Source organism: Aulonocara sp. 'chitande type north' Nkhata Bay, linkage group LG10, assembly GCF_057382095.1.
Source record: "Aulonocara sp. 'chitande type north' Nkhata Bay isolate Kocher_YH1m ecotype deep benthic linkage group LG10, A_spYH_male_GT1.1, whole genome shotgun sequence".
NCBI lineage: Eukaryota > Metazoa > Chordata > Actinopteri > Cichliformes > Cichlidae > Aulonocara > Aulonocara sp. 'chitande type north' Nkhata Bay.
In genome coordinates, this window is record NC_141353.1 from 15,820,513 (window position 1) to 15,845,328 (window position 24,816).

At 39.0% G+C, this 24,816-nt stretch overlaps 1 protein-coding gene across 1 annotated transcript; it reads right to left on the minus strand.

Annotated features, from left to right (window-relative positions):
• Window positions 1-3,013: 3,013 nt before the first annotated feature.
• On the minus strand, window positions 3,014-5,726 carry gsx1 (GS homeobox 1). The gene is made up of 2 exons (XM_086307459.1): window positions 3,994-5,726; window positions 3,014-3,885 (listed from the first exon to the last, which is right to left on the minus strand). Exons 1-2 carry the CDS (start codon window positions 4,370-4,372, stop codon window positions 3,533-3,535), a joined length of 732 nt encoding a protein of 243 aa, XP_086163585.1. The 5' UTR covers window positions 4,373-5,726; the 3' UTR covers window positions 3,014-3,532.
• Between the last annotated feature and the right edge of the window lie 19,090 nt (window positions 5,727-24,816).

Genomic DNA, 24,816 nt, shown 5'->3' on the forward strand with positions numbered 1-24,816 from the left:
ATAACACAGCGTGAGCAGCTGAACCCATTTCCAGTCCATCAGTGCAGGTCGAGATGTTAGTTGAAGCTGCAGCGAAATATAAAATGATAACCGTGATAGACTGCAGACTGCGGGGATAATATTTTTCTGCCTTCTAAATGTTAAAGCAAAATTAAACCTTTTTTTTTTTTCATTTATAACCACACAAACAAACCCACTATAGTTTTATCAGTAAACGCGTTCCTTAGGCTTACTGACAAAAACTGTTACAAGTCTTTTAAAAACGCCTCACATCCTCAAGTGATGAAATGTTAAGCTAAAAGTGTATTAAAATCACTAAAGTCCTGATTGAAAATTATCTACTGGAAGTCATTTCCCCCCTTCCAGCAGTAAGTCTGGACTCTGCATTTATAAACCAAGTTGGAAGTGTGGAACAGCTTGTATTTATTTCTTAAGGCGAGAGTAAATAAACACCTTAAAGTGTGTAAAAGTTTACAAACTGTTTTGTAAAAAGTTAGTGAGTTAACTTGTTAAGATTTACTACACACTTTTTACTAAGCTGGATAAGTTTAAAGTAGTTGAATGTGCAGTGCCACAGCAAGCCACGCGGGTCCAAAAGAGCTCTCATTGAGAAGCCACGTGTCCGTTTCCAAAGCCTCTCCAACTTAACCACCTCCTTTGTACGACTAACCCACATCGGCAGCGTCCCTCCACATAAAGGGATTTGCAATTTCAAGATATTTCAGCTTAAATGTTTTTGACAGTTCCCTCGCTTTTACCTCGGCTTGGTTATTTTAACTGTGCCAAATGGGTCACCTTGGGTTGCTGTCTGCGCGCAAAGGGCTTTTGCGCGCATTCAGTCTGAATTTTTTCCAACTTTCCTTGACGGGGAAACCAGCTGCTGGTCGTGAAAAGACGGCTTATTAATTGTCCTTTGTCATGCAGAATTGCTTGATTTCTAAAGAAACGTACAAAGGCTCTTTTTCAGGATTCAAGTATTTTGTTTCGTGCGTATTTTCAAACCATCGAATCAGCTGCAGCGCCGCGCCGTCTACCAGACTCTCAGGTACTGACTGCCTGCTCCCTTTGTCCCCTTTTAATGCTGTTGTAAATCGTGCAGACTGATTTGTTACAAGCTGTTCTTTTAATCTGATAGATAAGAGACATGTCAAAGAAAAGCCGTAAATAAAAAATTAGCCAGAATAAAGACAAGGGCGAGTCTGCTAGATGGGCGCCTGTTGACTCAAGCGGCTCTCCAGCGTCAGGGGAGCCCTCTCCTCAGCTCCGTCAAGGTTACGTCCACAATTCCCTTTTCTTCTTTTTAAAAAGACACCGTAGTCCTTTTTGCTTCAATGAATTGATCGGCACAAAATTAAGAATAAATAAATTGAGCATTTGAAGCACCGAGCGTATAAGCTCCCCCAGGGCGCATACCCCCGGGCTATTGAATGGATAAAGGGCGCTTTGCAGAGGACGTTGTGAGCAAAATGGAGCTCTATGGTGCAATTAACAAAATGGTCTAATCCCATATCTTAACAAATGCAAATATTAGAGTTTTGTTAAAATGGTTAAGTGAACAATTAAATGAAAGTTTACAAGTGGAACTTCACATCCAAATAAGGCACGCTGATGCAGATAACGTGCTGTACGCAATTTAGGAACAGTTTTTAGTCTCTTTAGAAAACTCTAGCAGTACGTTTATACGGAGTAAATATAATTTAAAGCCTATTCAGCCTAATAAATATGACTTGGGCAGTCAAAGGCTCTAAAGAACAGCCGCTGTTGCGGTGCGTAAAACGGGCAAAGAAATATGGAACTATACACCTAACTCATAGTTTGATTTTTTGGACGTTTTTTATTTATAACATAATATTTATTTTAAACTGAAATAAAAAGAAAATTACACATACACTGATTTTACACTCGTTTTTCACCAGGAGAGCATTTTAGTTTTTTCCTAGAAGACTGGGTTTCTTTTTTTAAGGGCTGCCGCGTATTATTTGACAAATAATTCATTTGGCTGGTTTAAATCATTAACAATTTTAAAAAAAAAAATGCTATGCTAATTAATATTTTTTTATGTTATCAAGTTACACGTGTCGAGTTTTAATAGGTTTGTATGGGGCTAAAGCACACAGAGTTTATAAAACCGACAACAATCTTGTGCACAGTGCTCCGTTAACAATTAGAACAATCTGGGTCACGGACACTAAACTGCGTCCTTTTCTCATTTATTTTCATGTTAGATCGATATCTTAAGTTATGCGCATTCCTGATGCACCATTATACACCCACAGTGATTATTTACTCGGTCACACGAGACAGATCGTTTCAGCTGGGATGAAACTTTGGGGGGGGGAAGCTCAGAAGGGCCAGGCAGCTATAGCTGGGTCGAGTGCCCCCCAGGGAAAGCGCGTAAGAGGTGTCCACGATAATGCATTTATCGCTTCTGAGTGATAAAGATCATGAAGTACTTAATTTACTCCTTCTTAGGCACGTAATATCCAACGCGCTTCTTCGATGCAAAAGAACATTTTATTTGTGTGTACGACGCAGGGCAGTCTGGGAATCTCACGGGGGGAAATAGTAACACCAAATTTGTTTTGGGTTTCTGTGGGGGAAAATTAACTCTGTTAAGCACCTTTAAAATCTCCCCAAAGCACCAACACACCCTGCAACCAGCAGCTTTAACGTTTCGTGAGGGAATTTTAAAATATGCGTGTTTAATTTGCACAGAAACAGTCTAAGTTCTGAAAAGCCGAGCAAAGCGAACGTTTTCACGTAAGCGCAGCTATCCAAAGTTTTAATATGTGAATGTCCCTATATCTTATTTCTTAGTTTAAATAAAGGATACTAGATACAATTTCGAATATTTGTAATTGTACCTTTTTGGCTTTTTCCTTTTAAATTAATACCCAAACTAATATTTTCAGCCGGAAAACAGAATACAGAATGTTTGTCCCCGTGCGCATTCAGTGGTGCGCAAAAAAACATAAAATAATAACCCACAAGACAACGCAGTCTACCGCTCAGAAATATTTTATTTAAGTATGAACATTTTTAAATAAATAAATATTTTTTTTTTCAATTACACTGAGGATATAATTTCAGAGTGGTGTCGGCGGATTTCTCTCCAGCTTTCCATATTTTAAGTCACAGTTCCATCCACATAGAATGAATCTAACCAGTATTTACCAAGTATAGTACAAAATACTGTCTTCCCCAAAATACTCATTAACAATGTTGCTATTGTTTGTTTGGGTTTTTTTGTTTTTTTTTTGGGCGGGGGGGGGGGGGGGGTATCTTTACAAATATGCCTACCATATTCATCGGATTGGCAACAACAAGTGACTGTTTTCAGAAAAAACTACATACAAAACGTACAACATGTATACAGCTATACAATAATTCAGGGCAGTCCCCTGATTTTAAAATATTCTCTGTCTATGTACAGTCGACTGAACACAAGTGGAACAGTCTGTTTGTTTTTGGCTGTATTCAAAATCATCAGGAGCAAAATCTTTCAGAAAGGGGGGATCAAAGAGGGGGGCGTTCAGGGGGAGACGGACAGGTCCACATCTTCCTTTTCGGACGAGGAAGGAGATATGGGAATGTCATCATCCTCTTCCTCCGAGCATCTGGCAGTTGACAGGGACGAGCATTTGCAGTTATGCGATCCAGTCCTTTGGCCGCTGCTCTTTCCCTCCTTTTTGTGCTTCACTCTGCGGTTCTGGAACCAGATTTTCACCTGCTTCTCGGACAAGTTCAGGTACGTGGCGATCTCAATGCGCCTCAGTCTGGAGAGGTACATGTTGGAGGTGAACTCTCGCTCCAGCTCCAAAAGTTGCGTGCTGGTGAAGGCGGTGCGCATGCGCTTGCTGCTCTGAAGTTTGCCGTTACTGTTTTCTGAGAAAACAAACATAAACTGTGAGCCACGGGGGGGGGAAATTGTGGAAACAAATTTAATAAAGCGTTTTCTGAACTCGATCAGTAGTTAAAACAGCCTCTACTCACCGATGGAGATGCAGTGGAACTGTCGAGGGTCTGGGACCGAGTAGGCAGCCTGGTATATCCCCGGTCCGTGGCTGAGGTTGACGCTGTTGGATGAAGAGTGTTGCCTCGACAGAGCCGAGTGGCAGTACTGTGAGCTGAAGGGAGGAAACGATGCTTTGAGAAGCGGCAGCGTCGGTGGAGATGGATGGAGCTGGGAGGCGGTCATGCACAGCGGGCAGAAGCACAAAAGCCCGGCTTTCCTCGAGTGGCAGGAGCCTGGCAGCCCGTGCGCGTGATGCGGCGAGTGCACAGCGTACGGGAATAAAGGTGGGTTGTTCTCGTTCCCTTTGTCGTTGGCCTCCCTTAAAATCAAGGAATCCACGAGAAAAGATCTCGGCATATTTGCAAACTTGTTGCTCGGCGTGCTCGAAAGTTGAAGTCGTTCGTGCTCGTTTGGTTGCGTCAGCGTGCTCTCTCCGGGACTGTGGACAGCGAAGTGGTGCTGAAGGCGCACAGCCTCTCCTTAAATAGCTGCCGTGGACTCGGTTCGGCCATGTGACGGTTACGCTGTAAGCGGCCAAGAGCTCTCAATAGGGTTTTGTGCCTTTCTCTCGGCATTCCCACTGCACGCTTCCCCATTATTTCACTTGTTAACTAAATGAACTGCATAATGTAGTCTATTCTTGTCAGCCCCACCCACGCCGCAAGAGGCGGCACAGCCCATTCTCCCTTTTATCATCATTCTCATTTTATCATAGAGACGAGCTTAAATTTGCGAGAGAAAACGTTTCTGTCACATTTGGAGAGCCGGCGTGCATTCAAGTTTTGTCTTAGACATTAACCAGTGTGTCTGAGTTAAAGTCTAAAGTAGGTCTGCGTGTCCCGGGGCGAGAGGTAGAGGTGGAGAGTCGCTGGCACACATTTACATTTATTCAAATATTTCAATCCAGCAGGTAAATTAGAGAGCGATTTCCCCGCAGTTGCTTTTAAAAATCAAAAGTTAATCGCGTCTATATTTGGTGGAGCTGTCAAGGCAAAGCCGCCAAGTATTGTTAAAGTTTTTCTTTTTTTTAATTAACACCAGAAAACACCCATGATTCCAAAACCTACGTCTTTTCTTTCTTTCTTTTTTCCTCATTATTTGCGTCTGCATCCCGGCAGGTCCGTGTGTCTACTTTACTGACAGTGCAGAAAGAATAAGAAAAAAACATAAACGCAACAGCTGAATGTAAAGTTTATGCATATCCATTTTAGGGTTAATGTGTCATTTCTGGGCACAAAAAAAGGGACAAGTCATTGCCTGAAGCCAGTGCTGTTAAAGAGCAGTGATTAATTCCTTTGCTCGGGCCCCTGCCGAGTCGGGGGAAAGAATATGTAAAAATAACCAGGTTTTCACTCCGCGGCCCTTATTGAATGTCATTGTGGAGGGTTTTCAATGAGAGAGAAAGAGAGTCGAATTAAAGTGTGTGACAGCGGCGGATAGACCCAACAAAGGCGACTCTGTCATAGAGGAGCCCAGTGCGCGGTGCGTGAAGCCCCCGCCTCGCGCTCTGATTGAATTAAGTAATAGGAAAACATTTTCTTTCACTTTAAGGCTTTCTGAACAAGACCTTCAAAGAGACTTGGAGCCGTAATATGTGAGTAAATAGTGGAATGCGATTCTTCTTCTGCAGAGCTGCTTCTTTCCTAAGCACACAACGTTAAAGTACGACTAGACGTGACATAAAAGGCGAAACTCGACGCTTGTTTTCCCCTCTTTTTCTTTCCTTCTGATGTTCCTATACTTGACACGAAGGCCATCTTTTTTTTAATGTAAGAAAGGCTCCTCGTTGTCGCTTTATTGTTTACGTGTTATGCTTTAAGCATCATTTGCCATAAATTGTCACGTCCAGGGAATTAGTCCTTCAGCTCCACACAACACAGCCACATGACGGTGTGATGCTATCTGTTCTCTCCTCATAAAAGAGGCTTAATGCGCTCAGCTTCACACCGCTAATCTTCCATAAAAAATAAAAAAAACAAGACCTGTAATTAGGTGGCGCCATTAAAGTAGTTACAAATTAGGAGCAGTTAAATCCTTTAACGAGATCTCGTCATTAGGACAAAAACCTGTTATATGCGCGAGAGCCATTTTCAGATTTATTTATTTTTTGCATTAGTCCATCCTTTCATTTCCTGCCCGGAATGAGCCACTAGTCTGTCAATCTTGCTGCAATCTCTGAAACCTGTAAATACGAATCTGCCGCTGTTATTACGATTCCTAATTAGTTAATACGTTAATGACTTGTTTTCATCATACCTCAAAACACTCACCGAGAGCTTGCCAGCTTGTGCGCTAAAGCCCCCCTAAAATAAAATAATAATAGTAATAATAATAATAATAATAATGATGATGATGATGATGATGATGATGATGATGATGATGATGATGAAAAAGGAGGGGTAAAACGCGTCTCTCTCTTTTTCAATTCAGGCCTCTAATCGCTTCAGATTTGAAAAGAATTATGCCTCATATCAAGCTTTCTCAGATATGCAGCCTACGCGGTGGCAGCTTGACGCATTGCTCAACATAAAGATGTTATCAGAGGCCCTAATTTTCAAATTATGTGCAGCAGTCATCCCGTGGATAGGAATAGAGGTTTCATGGGTCCTCTCGCAGGGGAGGCTTATCCTAATTTGCAATCCCAACTGGAGACTGACAAATAGTTTTGACCTCCCTCTGGAGGCGCGGGCCAGAAGTGCAAAGAATCTCATCCTCCATAATCACTTGTTACTGAGATAAGTAATCGAGGGAAAATAGCCTGCTCACATTAATACACCTGTAGGCACTTATATGGTTTATGCATCATCACCTCCACATCCACATGCACTTTTCTTTTTCTGTTAATTTATTTAATGTTTTGTAACAAACCAGTGAGCCGGACTAATTCAGCATAGCTTCATGCGTTCAGTAACTAGCAGCTGTGGGTTGGTAAAGCTTCTTAACATTAATGTTTGATGGGGAGGGGAAGCCATACCCCTGAAATAGTAAATTATTTATAAGATATTAAGTTGGAACAATTGCCATCACTCAAATTCATCCCTGATGATAACACTGACCAGTGCCTGCTGTGCTGTTGGAGAAGCACATTTTCAGGGGCTTTTACGCAATTATACCCAAAGATCTCGTGCCTGATGACATAAAGAGAGCAGTCTGTTTATGGAGATGTAGTCAATATCTCCTTTTCTTTTTGGTATGAATAATTCATAGTTTAAGACACTATCCCTCCCTCACTTAATATGTACACACACTTAAACACCCACACATCTCTAATACAAATGATGGTTTTAGCTGACAGTGTAACAGGATTTAAGGTCCCAGTGGGGTTTGGCCCAGCCGCGGATGGGCGCTGTGACTGTCGACGTGACACAGAGGGCCGGCTGCCCCTCCTAATCTCCCCCTGAGGCAACATCACAGGCTGCAGATCCTGCTGCACCTCTATGGACGCACAAAGGCCTGATTATCATTCATATGCTCACCAGAAACACCAGTCCAATAGATAACAGATGACACGTAAGTACCAGCTGAATGGTGCAATATGTTTAGGCTGCTGGAGTCTATAGGGACTAATGAATCCTTAAGAGAGAGGGAGACGGACAAAGAGAAGCTGTCAGTCAAGGTACCATAATGTGACAGATATAAGGCTCTACAGGTGAATTGGGACTTGAGCAGACCAGAGAAGTTTTGTGTTAAATATTCTGTTGAAAATGTAAGTGTCATGTTTTTATGGGTTTTCAACATTCAAACAGATCTGTAATGAAAATTTCAGATAGATAGATAGATAGATAGATAGATAGATAGATAGATAGATAGATAGATAGATAGATAGATAGATAGATAAATACCTTTTTTTAGGGGCATGTCAGTGATTATTTTGATTTGAGGAAAAATTCGAAAATGTATAATCACAACTTAACTCAGCTTGGCCTCACAATTAAACAGATCAAATTTAAGCTTTAACAGTTTCAAGAAACTGCTAAGTGAGACTTACATTTTCAACACTTCTGATGTACAGTTCTTAAAAAATGTTGTTTTTTTTGTTGAAATTTTTATAGTCTCAAAAATGAATGTTTTCTCCTTGAGTCGGGTTTGTACATTTGTTGACATCTGGTTGCCTTTTTACTGATGAGAAAAACTCAAAATACCATGTCTATGAACTTTTTTTACATTCCCTGTTTCAATGTTGCTGCATCAGGAGAGGAGATCAGGCAAACCAGCAACATTTTACAAATCAGTACATTACAAAACATATGCATTATGGTTTGCCTTTTTGTAAAACTGATTTTTAAAGGAATCATATTCAGAAGATCAGAAATGTGTCGAAATGTGATTAAAACTGATTATTCCATTCTTGTTTCCATTCTGAAAATAGTGGAATACGTCAGGTTTTCTTTGGAGTTTCGTCTTTGGCCCAACACTGATATGTATAACTTGGACCACTTTTATTGATATGAATGTAACATTTCCAGAAACATTCAATCCAAATGCTCTGCCACAATATTCCCTCTCAATCAGTTTTCATCTGTAAACAAGTACAAGTACACAACCCTTTTGTTTCAGCACAAATCAAAGCTTAGATTTGTGTAAACCATGCACAACACTTTTTATTGTAGCTTCAGATCTCTCTAAAGATGAAGAGGACTGATGATTAAGGCAAGTGAAGTAAAAAATATAAACAAGTCAAATGATGATGAGATCAGCCAAGCGGTGAAGATGTATTTGGAGTAGACTGTGGCATTTGTGGTCTAAATGTAACCTCATTATTGGCTGATAACTGATCAGAAATCACTGCATCCTGATATGAAGCATTGCCTTCTTATCTTGCTGTCCTAGCTGTTAGCAAAGTCCCAAGTAAATATATAGCATTTTTAATGTTTTAACAAAACCTTTAAAATCGTGTATAACTTGTTGTCCCTCCCTTCTTAATTCATTTTTCTGTAATTTTCAAATGTTTTCTGATTGCTTGAAATACTCAACTACACTCTCTAATCATCAGTAACATGAGCAGAATCTTTGTCACTTAGTTATTTTTTATTACTGTAACTAGGTTCACAAATTGCAGGATAAATGTCTGACATTTGACCACAAGCTGAGCCTGAATGTCTGGGTTGCTCGCTAATATATTTAATATTCACAATTAAATCTGCTGAGAATTTTAAAATATATATTTGTGTCAAATGAGGCGGTGTGAAAAGGGAAGAGTCGATTGGACCCAAAAGTGCAGACTCTCAGAAAACTTAACTTAAAAGCAGCTTTATTGCTGGAATGCCAAAAATACAAAACTAAACTATGAGGCACAGGAAAACTAGACAAACAGGCAGCACACACAGCACGGGAATGATGGAGATTGCAACACAGGACAGAGGAAGACGCAGACATTAATACACACAAGAGCTGTGTCCCAAAGCGTAGGCTGCATCCTTCGGAGGCCGCATTTGAAGGCCGATTACGTCACAGCCAGGCGACGAAGGCTGTCCCAATTCGTCAACTCCTTCAAATGCGGCCGACAAATGCGTCCTTCATTTCCCCGAATTTGAAGGATGGGTCGGGTGTTTCCTTCGTGTCCCACCATATCCCAGAATTCATAGCGCGGCCCAGCCAATTCCAGTTTCCAACAATGGCAGCCGGGTCACAAAATAATATTTTCAGGCGAGAAAGTAGCCGTGTAAACTTCAAATATCTGCTTGGTTTATCAAGACACGCATATTTGCAAAAGTGCTCCGACGTTTTCGGAGACGTCTGTTACCCACCCGCTCGATAGCTAGCCGGGGGGTTCAATGGTCACTCGAACCGGCGAGAGCAGCGGACTCCCGGCTTCGTCATTTTCAGACCCCCGCTCTTTCGCTACTCAGGTTAAACATGATATATAAGTCACTCGGATAACTTGTTTGGCTTTTTTCGGTGTTTTACTTGTTGCGGAATAAATCGGTTTGGCTGAGATCAAACTTATTAGATTGGATTAAATAAAACTTTATTAATCCTCTGGGGGGGTTTCTCCAGGATTTTCACACAGCTGAATAAACGTCAAACAGAAAACTGAATAAACAGAAGTTTGAGACGGTCGAGAATTTACGCCAGTGTCCTGTTATATTTTAGATAGCAAGGAGCAGACGGCTGAGTTTATTAAACTTCACCGAGACAGCGGTGACGCAAATCTGAAGGCTAGACTGTCCCATTTCACAGCCTCGCACTTCTGTCCTTCTCGGTCTTCGAAGGACCCGGCCCACGTAGACCGCGAAGGCCAGGTTCTTCGAAGACAGAGAAGGCCGGAAGTGCGAGGATGCGGCCTACGTTTTGGGACACAGCTATTGACAAACGAGGTAACACACCACAGGAGGGAACACAGCTGAACGTAATCTAACTAACGAGACAGGAACAAGGCTGAACATGAAGATCACAGGACAAATGACTGTCAAAGTAAAGCAGGAAGTGACAAGCACACTGATACAGAAACTAAGATACAGGAACTTGACAGGAAAAAGTAAACCACAAAGAAAAAAGTGACTTAACACAGGAGATGACACAGAAACACATAGGGGGCACAGGAAAAACTAACTTACAGAGGTGCATCCAGCAAATTGAAAACCTCACAGTGAATCAATATTGGGATGAACATAAAAATATACAGAAGGTATGAACACATAGGTCTAAAAATACAAATCTAAAGTGTTTCTAGAATGAGCAGCAAACCAGCGGATGTGTTGATGACATGTTAAAAAGTTTGGCTCTTCCCTGACGGTGAATCTGCTTGCTGCATCGATCCCTCAGTCAGACATGTAGAGCCTCTCTGATCTGGTTGAGTCCAGGTCAAGTGCTGTTGCTAGGTGCATCGTCAAAGCTATGTCTGTCTCTACACAGCTGGCCACACAGAGCGTCTCGCTGACAGCCACACTGTGAGTGCCAGCGACTGGTGCAGTTATGAATTACTGCTAATTATGACAAAAACAGATCCTTGGAATGTTTTGAATGGATGAATAACCAGCGATGAATAACCTATTTATTTATAAACTATTAAAAATGAAAATAAGTGGTTATTTAGATTTATCTTTTGCATGAATGTGTGGATGAAGTGAGCTATGATGCATTTTCTGAACGTGGCAGTTAAAGGTAAAAAGAAATACACGTGGACCAAAAATCAAACAGAGGAAGATATAGAAGTGCCAAAAACCCCATAAGACTAATGACATGCTCAACCTCCCTGTCAACAATAAGCTTGTATGAGTGTGTGTGAATGAAATGATGAACAAATTTACATACAGGTAAAAATTCAATATACCTAAATGTTATCATAGAGCCTCTGAAAATTACTGTACATCATCTTTTGCCCTTTACTAACTAGAGGTTGCAAATTTTGATACCGTTCAATCCAAAAATCCCTGGTTTGTGTAGCTTTTATTTTTAGCATTGTGATTAGTTTTGTATACTAATGCTGACGCATCACTGGAAAAACAATGAGAAAAATCCATAAGAATTTACAGTTTCCTCCAGTGAATATTAAATAGTATTGTTTCATATTGAAGACTTGTACAGATCATATAATTTAATCACGAGCCTGGGGCTTTTGGCATTTTTCTCACTCAATGTCATATATAGCTAAAAGGAAAAAGGGGCCTTTGCCTATTTTGACAAAAAAACAAATGAGAAATAGATGCTAACTTGGCAGCCTGGCCTCAGTAATGAGCCCATTTACATCTAAATGTGACGACGCTATGGGAACTAAAATGGTCAAGCGCACTTTTCCCTGAACTTTTTGACTTCTACCGACTTTGCCGTTCGTTCCAGTATACAAAGCATTTGTTCGCTAATGAATTTTCAAATTGTGCTGTTTAACGTCAAAGTTGCCCCAGTCCTTGCACTCACTCCTCATAAATGAAAAATAATTAGAAATCGTGCTGTGCTCAGAATTATTATTAGACAAACCATTAGAGGTCTAAATATCTTTGGATGATTTCAAATTTCCTTTTGATGTGAATCCATTGGTTCTGCTATAGTTATGTCTCAAACGTTCCCTTTGACCCTATTCATGTGAAGGCCTTGAAATGTTCTTCAAAAGGGTTTGTTACCCTGCGGAGGTCAGTAGGCTATTACGTATGGCTGACTCACATTTTTCCAAATCAGCAGACTTTTGGCCTAGAAATAACAGGTCAAACCAATGAATTTAATGAACTCTCCCAGACACAATGAATGCCTCTTGCCATTTGAACCCCAATAAAGGGATATGGGCAGGTCAGCAAGCCCTTTCAAGGGGTTTGTACACAAATGTGACAGAATGCAGTTGCTTCAGTGTCTGCGCTGACAAGTTGTTCAAAGTGCTGGGGATGTCAGAGATAGTGCCTTCATCCACACTGCTCCCTTTGTTCCCTATTTTGTGTCCGTTGCGCTTTCACAAGTCCCACAAGTACAAAAGCCAAAGAATGCAAAGCGTCTTTTGCGATGTTGTGTTTGCCTCATTTCTCTTCGCCGAATGTTATGCTGTAGGCGCGCATGTTGGAGACTTTTTTGTAGAGAAAACAAAGCTGAATTATGGTGCAGAACAACTTCTGATGGTGACGGGCTGCTCCTCCCTCCTTTTCACCACTTTACTTTTCTGATCCTCCCCTCTTTCTCTCCCCTCATTCACTTTTTTTTCTCTAAGATTTGATTTTTGATCCTTTGATGTTTCCAGTGGGATTTCTTCTACAGCTTAGAGATGAAGATTTTCAACTGAATTAACAACTATTTTACATTTTGTGTTTAACTTTTTAAAAATGTCCGTGTATTGATGGGCATTTTCTTGATGCAGCTGCCTGGCTGGTTTTCGCTTGGCAGAAAAAAAAACAATCTTGCAATCATACGGTGTTGGAGTGTTCACTTAATTGAATCAATTGGAAACCCATGGGAAATCACAGAGGGGGGTAAGTGTTTGGGTGGAGGGAGGTCAGAGACTTAGAGCAGCAAAAAGAGGGGGAATAGACACCCACCAAAACTACCCATGTTACCATTAAGTACTCAGTTTTAGCTCAGCAGTTTATAATTACCCCCATCTCAGCGTTTTCCTCTAAAGGAGCAAGATGAGGAAGCAGAGACTAAAGCCACTGTGATTCTTTAAAGTTTGTTTTTTTTCATTAATGACCTCCTGCAGCTTGGCCCATTTCCTCTCCATTCATCTCACATTAGCCTCCATTCAAGAGTCACTATTGTTTTTGGAATTGTTTTCATTTTTTAGGATACAAAGGTTTGAGTGTCGACACTTTCAATTACTTTTTTTTTTTCAAACTCTGATGGTACAACTTTTTATGCACATGATGTTTTAGACGTGTAATGAAAACAGAGGGAAAAGTTTTTAATGATTCTGTTTAAAACCTTAAGGAAAAATAGATTTTTCAACTGTAACTACACTTTAACTGTTTGAGTTTCCTGAGTGGCAGGCATACTTTCGGGGCAAAGAGCGAGAAAGTGAAGAACATTTGCATGAATGAGAGTAGACGTCTGCGTGATTTTCATAACTGAGTACCCCCCCCCCCCTATTTTTTTTAAATTTCCATTGTAAACATTGTGATTTGGAGTCAGCTTTTGTTTCATTTTTTTTTCTGTCCCACTTCGTGGTTGTTGTGGTTGCGCTAGTCTTACCCCTCACCCCCCACCTCATTCTAATGACCTCTGCAATGGCTTTTAACTCAGTCTGACACTCTGCTTTTGACAAAAACTGGGAATATATGGCTCCGTCTTAACGTCTCTCAAGAGTTATGACGTAAGCAGTGTGAAAAAGAGATTTAGGCTAATTCAATGTCCATAATATAACCATATATGTGAGAGCTAGTGTGATGACGGGTCACTGCCCATCTCATGGGGTCCCCCAGTTTTCTGCAGATGCGCTCTATTGAGGAGGCGACACGCGGCGGGACGCTGCTGGGAGTTAGTTACTATTTCTCCATTACCATAGAAACTAACACACTGGCTTTCAGCTGGTCTAGGCCAGGGGTCCACTGACACCAACTTTCACACCACTCGAAGTCTTGACAAAACCCCAAATGGATCTCATCACACAGAATAATACCCATTTGTACCCAGCTCACACACAAAATGAGCTGCCAGCAAAATGCTATAACAACAAAAAATAAAGTGGCCCCATTTTTGGATGAACACACGTTTAGGAAAATATGTGCACTGTTCCATGTTTGCGTATAAGCCAAGATGCAAGCAACAAGTTATAGATGAATGTATGAATGAATGTATCTACAGTATCTAGATGAATGCAATGTTATCTCCTCCCACTAAAAAATGTGATACAATGAAAAGATTTGCAGTTTTGTTCAGCCTTAATGGAATAATTTTCAATAAGCTAATTTATTTTCTTGTATAAGGGAAAAATAATGCCACTTCAATGTTTCTGTGGTCGTTAAAAAGCTACTGCAGGAAGTTGGGTGTACTTTTAGTCAGTATTTCAAGGATTCTATTGTCATTCGCATCACGTTAACATGAGGTGGAACGAAATTATGTACACACGGTCCTGGAGCGAAAAGAAACAAAACAATGAAGAAACAGATTTTTTTTTAAAGTAATAAATAAATAGTTGGTGTTTTTTTTTTTTTAACAAACAGAAATAACAAGTAATAAACGGCCTGTATTTGTATAGTGCTTTACTTAGTCCCTATGGACCCCAAAGCGCTTTACACTACATTCAGTCGTCCACACATTCACACACTGGTGATGGCAAGCTACATTGTAGCCACGGCTGCCCTGGGGCGCACTGACAGAGGCGAGGCTGCTGGACACTGGCGACACAGAGCCCTCTGACCACCACCAGTAGGCAACGCGTGAAGTATCTTGCCCAAGGACACAACAACCGAGACTGTCGGAGCCGGGGCACAAACCAGCAACCTTCCAATTACAAGACGAATTGCTAACTCTTGAGCCATGATCGGCCCTTACATGAGGCCAAATCTTGGCCTCAAGTAAGACTGTGAGGCATTTCGGAGTCATTTTTGACCAGGATATGTCCTTTAATGCTCATATTTAACAAATATGTTGGCCAGCTTTCTTACATTTGTGCAAGATCTCTAAAATGAGAAACATCCTGTCTCAGAGTGATGCTTAACAACTAGTTCATGCATTTATTACTTCCAGACTGGACTACTGTAATTCATTATAACCAGGCTGTCCTAAAACTCCCTGAAAAGCTTTCAACTGATCCAAAATGCTGTGGCAAGAGTACTGGCAGGGACTAGAAAGAGAGAGCATATTCTAACAAACTGGCTTCTCTTCATCAGCTCCCGGTTAAATCCAGAATGTAATTTAAAATCCTTCTTCTCACACACAAGGCTTTGAATAATCAGGTCTAAGAGTTTTTAAAAGTAGAACAGGATTCGGTAGACAGACATCCTCTACTTTCAAGATTAGTCTTAAAACTTTCCTTTTAGATAAAGGCTGTATCAGGTAACCCTGTATCTCCCTTACTTACATTGCAATAGGCTAAAGTTGGTGGGGCAGTGTTGCTTCTTCACTCATCTTTTACACTCACTATGTGTTTATGCATTTAATTATCAGTAATTATTAATCTCTCTTCCACAGTGTGTCTTTTATCTTCTCTTCCTCCGCTCACCTCCAACTGAAAGCGGCGGATGGATGTCCCACCCTGACCTTGGTTCTGCCGGAGAGTTCTTCCTCTCAAAAGGAGGTTTTTCCTTTCCACTGTCACCAAGTGATTGCTCAAAATTGGTCATTGTTGGGTTTTCTCTCTATTATTGTGGGGTCTTTACCTTATAATATAAAGTTCACTGAAGCGTCTGCTGTTGTTATTTGGCGCTATATAAATAAAACTGAACTGAAATGAATTGAATTAAAAACACACTGACATCTGCTGATTCAGTTCAGTTCAGTGCATCCCTGACTTGGATCATTCTAACGATACAAAAGTTCACCTGCTATTGAAGGAAAACAGCTTCAGACTTTGCTGTTCCTGACACACCCTTAATGCAGCTGGGGTGGGTTGTGCCACTTTCTCCGCCCAAGCTTTCAACCATCAGATCCATTTAGGTTGATTTTGAACTCTCAAATTCCATCTCAAAAGCTGCGTGTTTCTGTGTATATTCCTGTGAAAGCGTAATCCTACCTGCCTTTGAACCCATCAATGCTTTTCACTCTCCCTGTGTACCCATACTTGTTGATAATATTTTAAAGTGGTCTACGAACAATGCCATATTGGGTGACGCTCATTTTTAAAGCTGTTTTTCTCCCACATATCTTTAATTTGTTTCCATACAACTATCAGGCTGGATATGCTTCAGGTGTTCTATTTTATTTTCTATTTTTACTTTTAACAGTAAGCCCACCTGTGGAGGATAGAACTTTTTTTTTTTTGCTTATTCAACGATTCAACTGGCATGCAAACAAACATTACTTGACCTTTTTGCTGAGCTTGTTTCACTCATCTTTGTCTTTGCTTTTAACAAATGAGTTCTGTGATCAATTAAACTGGAGAAAGGTGTAACATTAATGATGGACCTGCTGATCATCATTTGTCCAAATACTTTTCTTCTGGTATTTATTGGTGCATGTTGATTGTTCCTCAAGGGAAACTCATTTATTTATTTATTTTCACCTAAAATGTTTATTATAACTGTGCTAAAATATACAAATCAGATACAGCTCAATTTACCATTTCTGATATAACCTTATAAACCTAAAGATTTTGCATTTAATATTTTTTTTATTTTTCTATCTTACATGCTGTCCATTCATGAAAGTGAAATCTAGAGCTGCGCAACAATGTAGACTTCATGCCAGTGAATATACATTTTTGTCCATTCTTAATGTATATATTGCACGGTGTGGGTAATAATATAGGACTGTGGAAGGTATAAGGTCAGAGTTCACAATTGATCCTCTCACCCCTGGCAGGTGCAGCTCACAGGAGTGAGAGGAGCCGGCCCCTCATCTCTCCCACCTCTTCACGCTGCTCAGCAAGAGAAAAGGAGGAGTGTAAATGAGTGCACTCCAGAAAGCCATCACCTGCTCCCTCCACCCTCAAATCCCCACTAACTCTGCCAGACAGATATCCTACAACCCCAGCTCAAATTTCTCTGAATCTAGTTAATGACAGAGCCAGGGAGAAAGAGATGGACAGAGAGATGGCAAGAAAGTGACTGGGGAAGAGCTGAGCAGTTAAAGTTTCAGCTGTAACTATGCCCTCATTTTTTTTGTTTTATCTGTTTTGTTGTTTTAGTATGGAAACTTTTATCAGCAGCAAAATGTACATTTGTCATGCCCATAGAGAGAAATGAATTGGACTGGAAGGGCCATTGAGTTTGTGTGCACAGAGAGCCCAAGGGTGAGGTTGTGTATTGATGGGTGCCCCTCCCAGCTTCTCCCAGAATCCCCCTCTATTGTGACTTTGAGTGAATGTATCCTCTTGCTAAGGGCACTGGAATGTGTCTTCTCAACTCATGTGATGGATGGGGCCTTGTTTTGCACTCCTCCGCCCCTCCCTCTGAATCCCTCTTTCTCTCCCTCAGCCTTTGACTCTTTCATCACATCCTTTTATTCAGCACCAATAAAAGTCAGTGATTCTTCATCAGCTGTTGTGCAGATCTGAGGGCCGCTGTTATTTTTCATCTGGAGTGTGTCACACATCACCATTCAGCCGCTCCGTCACACAAATTCAGACATTGGCACGGAGGCAGAAGCAGGTGGAGATACACCATCAATGAATTATTCAAATGAGACACAGGGCATATCCTTTAAATTAAATTTAAATACTGGGATAATATTGTTTAGTGGGTCTCTATTGTCGTGACATACCATTTTATCCTTAGCGAGTTAGAATAAAATAGCATTATTAAAAATCAATAGGGACGCTACAAAATCTTTTATAGCATATTTTTGAAGGCATCAAGAAAAACGGGACCTTTCACACTAGTACATAATTAAGATAATTTGAAAACATTAATACAAATTTCACTATCAAAATAAAAAGTAGAAAAAATAATTACAATTTTTTTTTATCAATGGAAACTACATGGATGTGGCATGTCGAGGCTACATATACTTACTGGCCACTTTACTAGGTGCATTTGTTTATTAAAGCATATACCTAATAAACCAACCACTTGGCAGCAATTCAATGCATTCACATCATCTTGACCATATAGACAACCTGCTGAAGTTCAAACTGAGCATCAGAATAGGGAACAAATATGATTTAAGTGACTTTGAGTGTGGCATGGTTGTTGATGCCAAACGAGCTGATCTGAGTATTTCATGAACTGCTGATCTACTGGAATGTCCTCACATATTTCTCACACAGGTGTTAAGAAAGAATGGTCTGAAAAGACCAAAATATCCAGCGAGTGGAAGTTCTCTGAGTGAAAAAGCCATCTTGATGCCAGAGGTCAGAAGAGAATGCTGCTCTAAACTCTGGAGTACGTTCTTATTGACCTTTCCAATAGAAATGTCACAAGGCTTACGCTTTGCAATGCAATGGTTTTGAAGCATTTATTTATTTATTTGCCCATGAGTAAGTTTGGTGGAAGCTAATAGAAGCAGTCAACAGAAATAAATAATAGCGCTGTTTTAACAGCACCCTGGTTCAGCTGCAAGCAAATGCACCCTACTCAGAGTGCACCCAGATGCAGCAGCAAATCATTTACTCAAACTCATAACAGAAAGAAAGAACGGCAGTAGCCTATGTTCAGAAAAAAAACAAAAACATGTTATTTAAATAAAAAAACACTGGTGGGGAGGGAAACGAAGAGAAACTGGCTTCTTTTTTCCCACTATAACCGTGTTTACAGGCCGTTCTCATGTTTATTCATCTTACACACTCGACCAAACAACAAATACAAAATTAAACAAAAAAGTTAAAAATCAAAATGTCTCTTCCAGCGAACAAAAAGAAAATCTCCGACGTGAAGTTAAGTCTTTTGCACGATTTGGAGCATCTCAAATAAATAAATTAATTAATTAATAATCCAAAAAGTAGCTATATTAATACCAAAACAAACAAGAAAAGAAGGTAAAATATTCCCTCCAAACCAAACTTATAAATTCTTTGACAGGAAAACAAGCATGTTTACTGTATCATGTTTTAGCAGTGTGCGCAGGTGGTTAACAATATTACCAGCACTGCTGAAGACGGATTCTGAACGTGTGCTTGTGGCTGGTATAAACAGATATGTTTTACATATCGGCCAACCTTAGTTAACACCTCCATGAAAACTATTTCGCAGGTGATCTGAAAAGAACACATGACCAAGACTGCACAGTGTAAATAAAACACATACATAATTATCTGGGACATGAAACAATTTTCAGAGAGCTCATGAAGTCCCCTCCACCCCCATCTTTTTTTCTGTATAATATATGTACTGAAAAACATCGAACAGTTCCACACTTCCAACTGGAAGCAAAGTTGTATTTCATTACAGTTATGTCCATATATATTTGGACACTGTCACAAGTTTTGTTTTTTTACCTGTTTACTGAAATCTATTCCAATTATAGTTCTATCATAAACATGGACATAATGTGTAGACTCTCAGCTTTCACTTGAGGCTATCCACATTGAAACTGGATGAATTGGATGGGTTTAGGAGTTTCAGCTTAACATGTGCCACCCTCTTTTTAAAGGGAGGGTGTCCAAAAGTAATTGGGCATTTGACTCAAAGGCTATTTTATGGGGAGGTGTGGACAATTATTTCGTATGTCATCAATTAAGCAGATAAAAGGGCTGGAGTTTATTTGAGGTGTGGTGCTTGCATTTGCAAGATTTTGCTGTGAACAAACAACATGTGGTCAAAGGAGCTCTCCATGCAGGTGAAAAAATCCATCCTTAAGCTGCAAAAACAGAAAAAACCCATTTAAGAAATTACTACAATATTAGGATCAGCAAAATCTACAGTTTGGTAGTCCTGAGAAAGAAAGACAGCACTGATGCAATGCAAAAAGACCTGGATGTCCACAAAAGATCACAGTGGTGGTTGACTGCAGAATCATTTCCATGGTGATGCGAAACTCATCCACAACAGCCAACCAAGTGAACAGCACTCTCCAGGACATAGGCGTATCGATATCCAAGTCTACCATAAAGAGAAGACTGCATAAAAGTAAATAAGGGTTCACTGCAAGGTGCAAGCCACTCATAAGCCTCAAGAATAGAAAGGCTAGATTGGACTTTGCTAAAAACATCTAAATGGTAAATGCACTTATTCTTATATAGCGCTTTTCTACTCTCACGGAGAACTCAAAGCGCTCTATACAACATGCCTCATTCACCCAATCACACCCATTCTCACAAGCATTTTAGCTACACTTAGTGCTTTCTAACGACATTCATACTCCGATGGATGCATCGGAGAGCAAGTTGGGGTTAGCATCTTGCCCAAGGATACTTGGCATGCAGACTGGAGGAGGGATCGAACCACTGACCTTCCGATCAGTAGGTGCTCTACCTGCTCTACCACCTGAGCTACAGCCACCCTAAAAGAAACCCAGCACAGTTCTGGAAAAATATTCACTGGACAAATGAAACCAAGATCAACCTCCACCAGCAAGAAAAAAGTATACAGAAGGTGTGGAACGGCTCATGATCCAAAGCGTACCACATCATCTGTAAAACACGGCAGAGGCAGTGTGATGGTTTGGGCGTGCATGGCTTCTGAATTCTAAGCTATTCAGAGACATACTGTCTGCTCAAATCCAGCTAAATGCAGTCAAATTGATTGGACGGCATTTCATAATACAGATGGACAATGGCCCAAAACATTGTCCATCTGTAGGCAAAGCAACCTGGCAGTTTACTAAAGCAAAGAAGTGGAATATTCTTGAATGGCCAGTTGAGCATGCATTTTACTTGTTGAAGACTAAACTTTGGACAGAAAGGTCCACAAACAAACAGCAACTGAAAGCTGCTGCAGTAAAGGCCTGACAGAGCATTAAAAAGGAGGAAACCCAGCATCTGTTGATATTCATGAGTTCAAGACTTCAGCAAAGGGTTTTCAACTATGTACTAGAAATGAACATTTTATTTTCAGTTATTATATTTTAACTAATTTCTTTTGAGCTCCTGAAATGAAGGGTTTGTGTTAAAAGAAAATGCTTGAATTCCTCACATTTTTATGCAGTCTTTTTGTTCAACCCACTGAATTAAAGCTGAAAGTCTGCTCTTTAACTGCATCTGAGTTCTTTCATTTAAAATTCATTGTGGTAACGTACAGAAGCAAAATTAGTTGTCCCCGTCCAAATATATATGGACCTAACTGTATGTATTTTGCATCCCATTTTGTTTTTTGCTCTTTATGCTGTTTTTTTTTCACTGTAAAATCTCACATTCAGACATAACATCCTATCAGTGGTTGTGGAAAGTAAGAGTGTCTCTATTTAAAAAGTATTATTCAACCGAGTGTTACATAAGAATCTCCAAACAGGCCTCGCAAATGAATCACGAGCTCAGTCATCATGTCAAACAGTGATCCACTGGCACTTAAACCACTTTGTGACGTTTCAAGCTATATAAAAAGACTCACAGACAACTAAATACAGACAGAAGTATCACTTGGGCTTACATTAATGCTTCTGTAATAATACGATAGTTTCAAAATGACTCACCGGCAAGTTTTAAAAAGAGATTTACGGATTACTCTTGCATAAGTCTTATTTACAGATAAAACCAAATTTCAATATATGCTGATCTTATTTTCAAACAACAGACTTGCATTCATTGTACTAGCAAAGCTACATTTTGATTGTTTTTCCCCTCTGAAAACAAGGTTCGGCAAAATGGGTTTTGCAGTTCCATTGAATTATTGTGCAATTCAACATAGGAGTGAAAAAAATCCTGCCTTTGATAAAGACACATTTTTCAGTGTTTGTTTAAATGTTTCTACAGTTTTGAATGAACTTATTTACCACTGGTTTTAAAACAAGCTTGTAAAGTTGTATGCACAATCATTTATACACATGACAATGACAGAACACTGCGGGCGCAAATTAAAATTATAAAATGATGAAGACATGAAGTTCAGCTGAGATTGTGAAAAGAGTGTCATTAAATCTGAGTCACACACAACTAAAAATATTTGAATAATTGGTAAATGTGAATGGAAGCACCCTCTGACTAAACACTGCAAACTGTCTCAAGTCAGAAGACTGACTAAAATGTGCGTGTTATAAAATCATATTTGTTGCCAGATGAAATGGGTTAAATTATGATCTTCATTTTATTTCAGTACAATCTACAAAAACAGTCCCGATTTCCTGTATTGTTGTCATCAAAAGACACCCATAATATAAACGGGAGATAAAAAATGACAGAGGATTAACCATAATTGATGTTACTGTTATTAGATTTAGACAGCAATGAAAACAGCGATGTGACATTTTTATACTGCACAAAAATGCAGAGCAAAGAGCAAATGAATCCTAGACACACAGCATACATTTCTTTTATCATATTAACAATCTTATGTGAAGCATTTTTCCTGCACACCTGTGGTCGTTGTTGAATTCTTCAATTTATTAAAAGTACTCTTAAATGCTTTTAGTCATCTTATTTATCTACTTACTATAAAAGCTTGATGATAATTGACAAGATTTTGAGTTTAACAACATAAAAATTTGATTTATATTTCATTTTTATTACTGAGCACTATAAAAGTCCTATACTGAATTATGTCTTGAGTTTATTAAAATAAAAAAGGAGGTGTGGGGAATATTACAACGTGTACAAAATGGAAACTGCAAAGTTCCTAGACTACAACATCAAGTGTAAATGAATAATAAAGTCACATATGTTTGATGCAACCCATTTTAAAACAATATTTGTTACTGTATGCAACTGCCATAGACACCTCATTTTATTTACTAGCGCCCTCTGCAGGCTGTTATATTCACTGAGGCAACAGTCAATGAGGAGAGCCCTTTCAACTAAAACACAGTAGAACACAATGAGCAACAGCTGTATAAATTTCATTTCTATTGAAAATGCAATATGCTATAAGTTTAAAATATTATAAAACATTTTTCTATAATCTAGTATTGTAAAAGTGTGTAAGATCATTTGGGAGACAATAAATTAAGGATTAGATCAAACATTTCTAGAACAGTCCCTTTTCAGTAATTTAATTATCAAATAACTGCTTGTTAGAGTGTCTGCTTTAAAAACAAAAAACCCCAGCAGATTAGATTTTGTATTTAATATTGCTGCCCTTTTCTTCTTCCTTGTACTTCACTCATTATTGACAGCACAGTGAAGGAATGAAACGAGAAATTGCTCAACTTGACATCCCGATTTTGGCCATAAAGACTAATTGTGAGTAGAACTGAGATGTTTTGTCAACATGCGGACAATGAGCCATCAACTGAGGTAAATTTAGAATCAACTCCAAGCCGCTGCCTCGTTTATATCCGACTGTAACAGAGCCCCATTGCTCAAAATGTAAACACTTTTTTTTTTACCTTTAATTTTATTATTTCTGGCAATTTTTAGTGATCTTTAGCAAGATTTTATTAATTCTGTGAAATAGCTGGAAAATAAATTAGTACATTATGCTTTTATATATATTTGTATGTTGCTTCTGGTTTTAGAAATAAAACTGGATACATACATTCAAATAAAAAAATGTTAAGTTCTTACATTTGTTTTATAGTACTCTCTGATGACGTTCCAGTAATGACTTTAAGCACACTTTTTAAACAAATAGACTTTACTGTAAAATGACTTTTTAAATTCTAATTTTAAAAAATCATATAGATAAAAATGAAAAAATAATTGACTGGTTTGGATGAAAATTATTACTAGAAAGACTAGGTTTTTATTTCAAAGTACAGTCATTATTTTGTGGATAATTAATTCATGCACTGCTCTTTTGTATTTAAGGAAAATGTAATCTTTTAGTTTGCATATACTAAAAAAATATCACTTTTGGAAATTCATTTTTTATTTATTAAAATTTCAATAATTAATTTTACATTTTTTGTATTATTTCTACACATACATGAAATCTTTTTAAAAAAATGTATGTGAAAAATTATACTTTAGTCTTTCAAAGCTAAATTTAAAAAGTATTTTCACATGATGTCTGTGAAATACGGATGATACAGGTATGTAGAAAAATACAGTACAATATTAAACAAAATTAAAATGTGCAAATTACAATAAATAGCGCTATAAAATTCATCTTCTAGTAGCAGTCGTAGCAATGTTAAATGAAAACAAGTGGCCAATTTAGATTATTTACCATTTTATAATTTATAGCTGATACTGTTATTGTTTTTGTTTGTGGTCTAACATCACTCTAGCAAACAGAAATGATATTTCAGGCTTAAGAGACACTTTACTTGTTTAGAAGGAGTGCTGATGTGAGGCATATCTTGCAGATTTCAAATGACGTGTTTATGTCTGTATGCACGTGTGTGTATGAGGCGAAAGTATAAATGTGCATGTTTTTAATCAGTCCTGGTATAACCTCTTGAAGCACAGAAAAATGGCAGAGGCATTAAAAACATAAAAGGGAAAAAGGGCAGTAATGAATTTAGAGGAAAATGGACATTAATGGTATTAGCATTACTCATGTTCCATATAACAAATTATTGGAAATTTGACAAGCACACCAAATTATCTCCTCATGCCTGACAGGAGTGTGGTGAAGTCCTCTCTACCTGCTGAGGAAAGACAATTTCTGCTCATTTTACTATTTTTAACAATAGAACCAACCCATTAAGACAAATTAATGTCATTATCAAGTCTCTATGAAAATGACAAATACCACAGTTTCAAGCAGCTTTAGAGGCTATTGACAATAATGAAATTCGCTGTACAGGTACTGAAA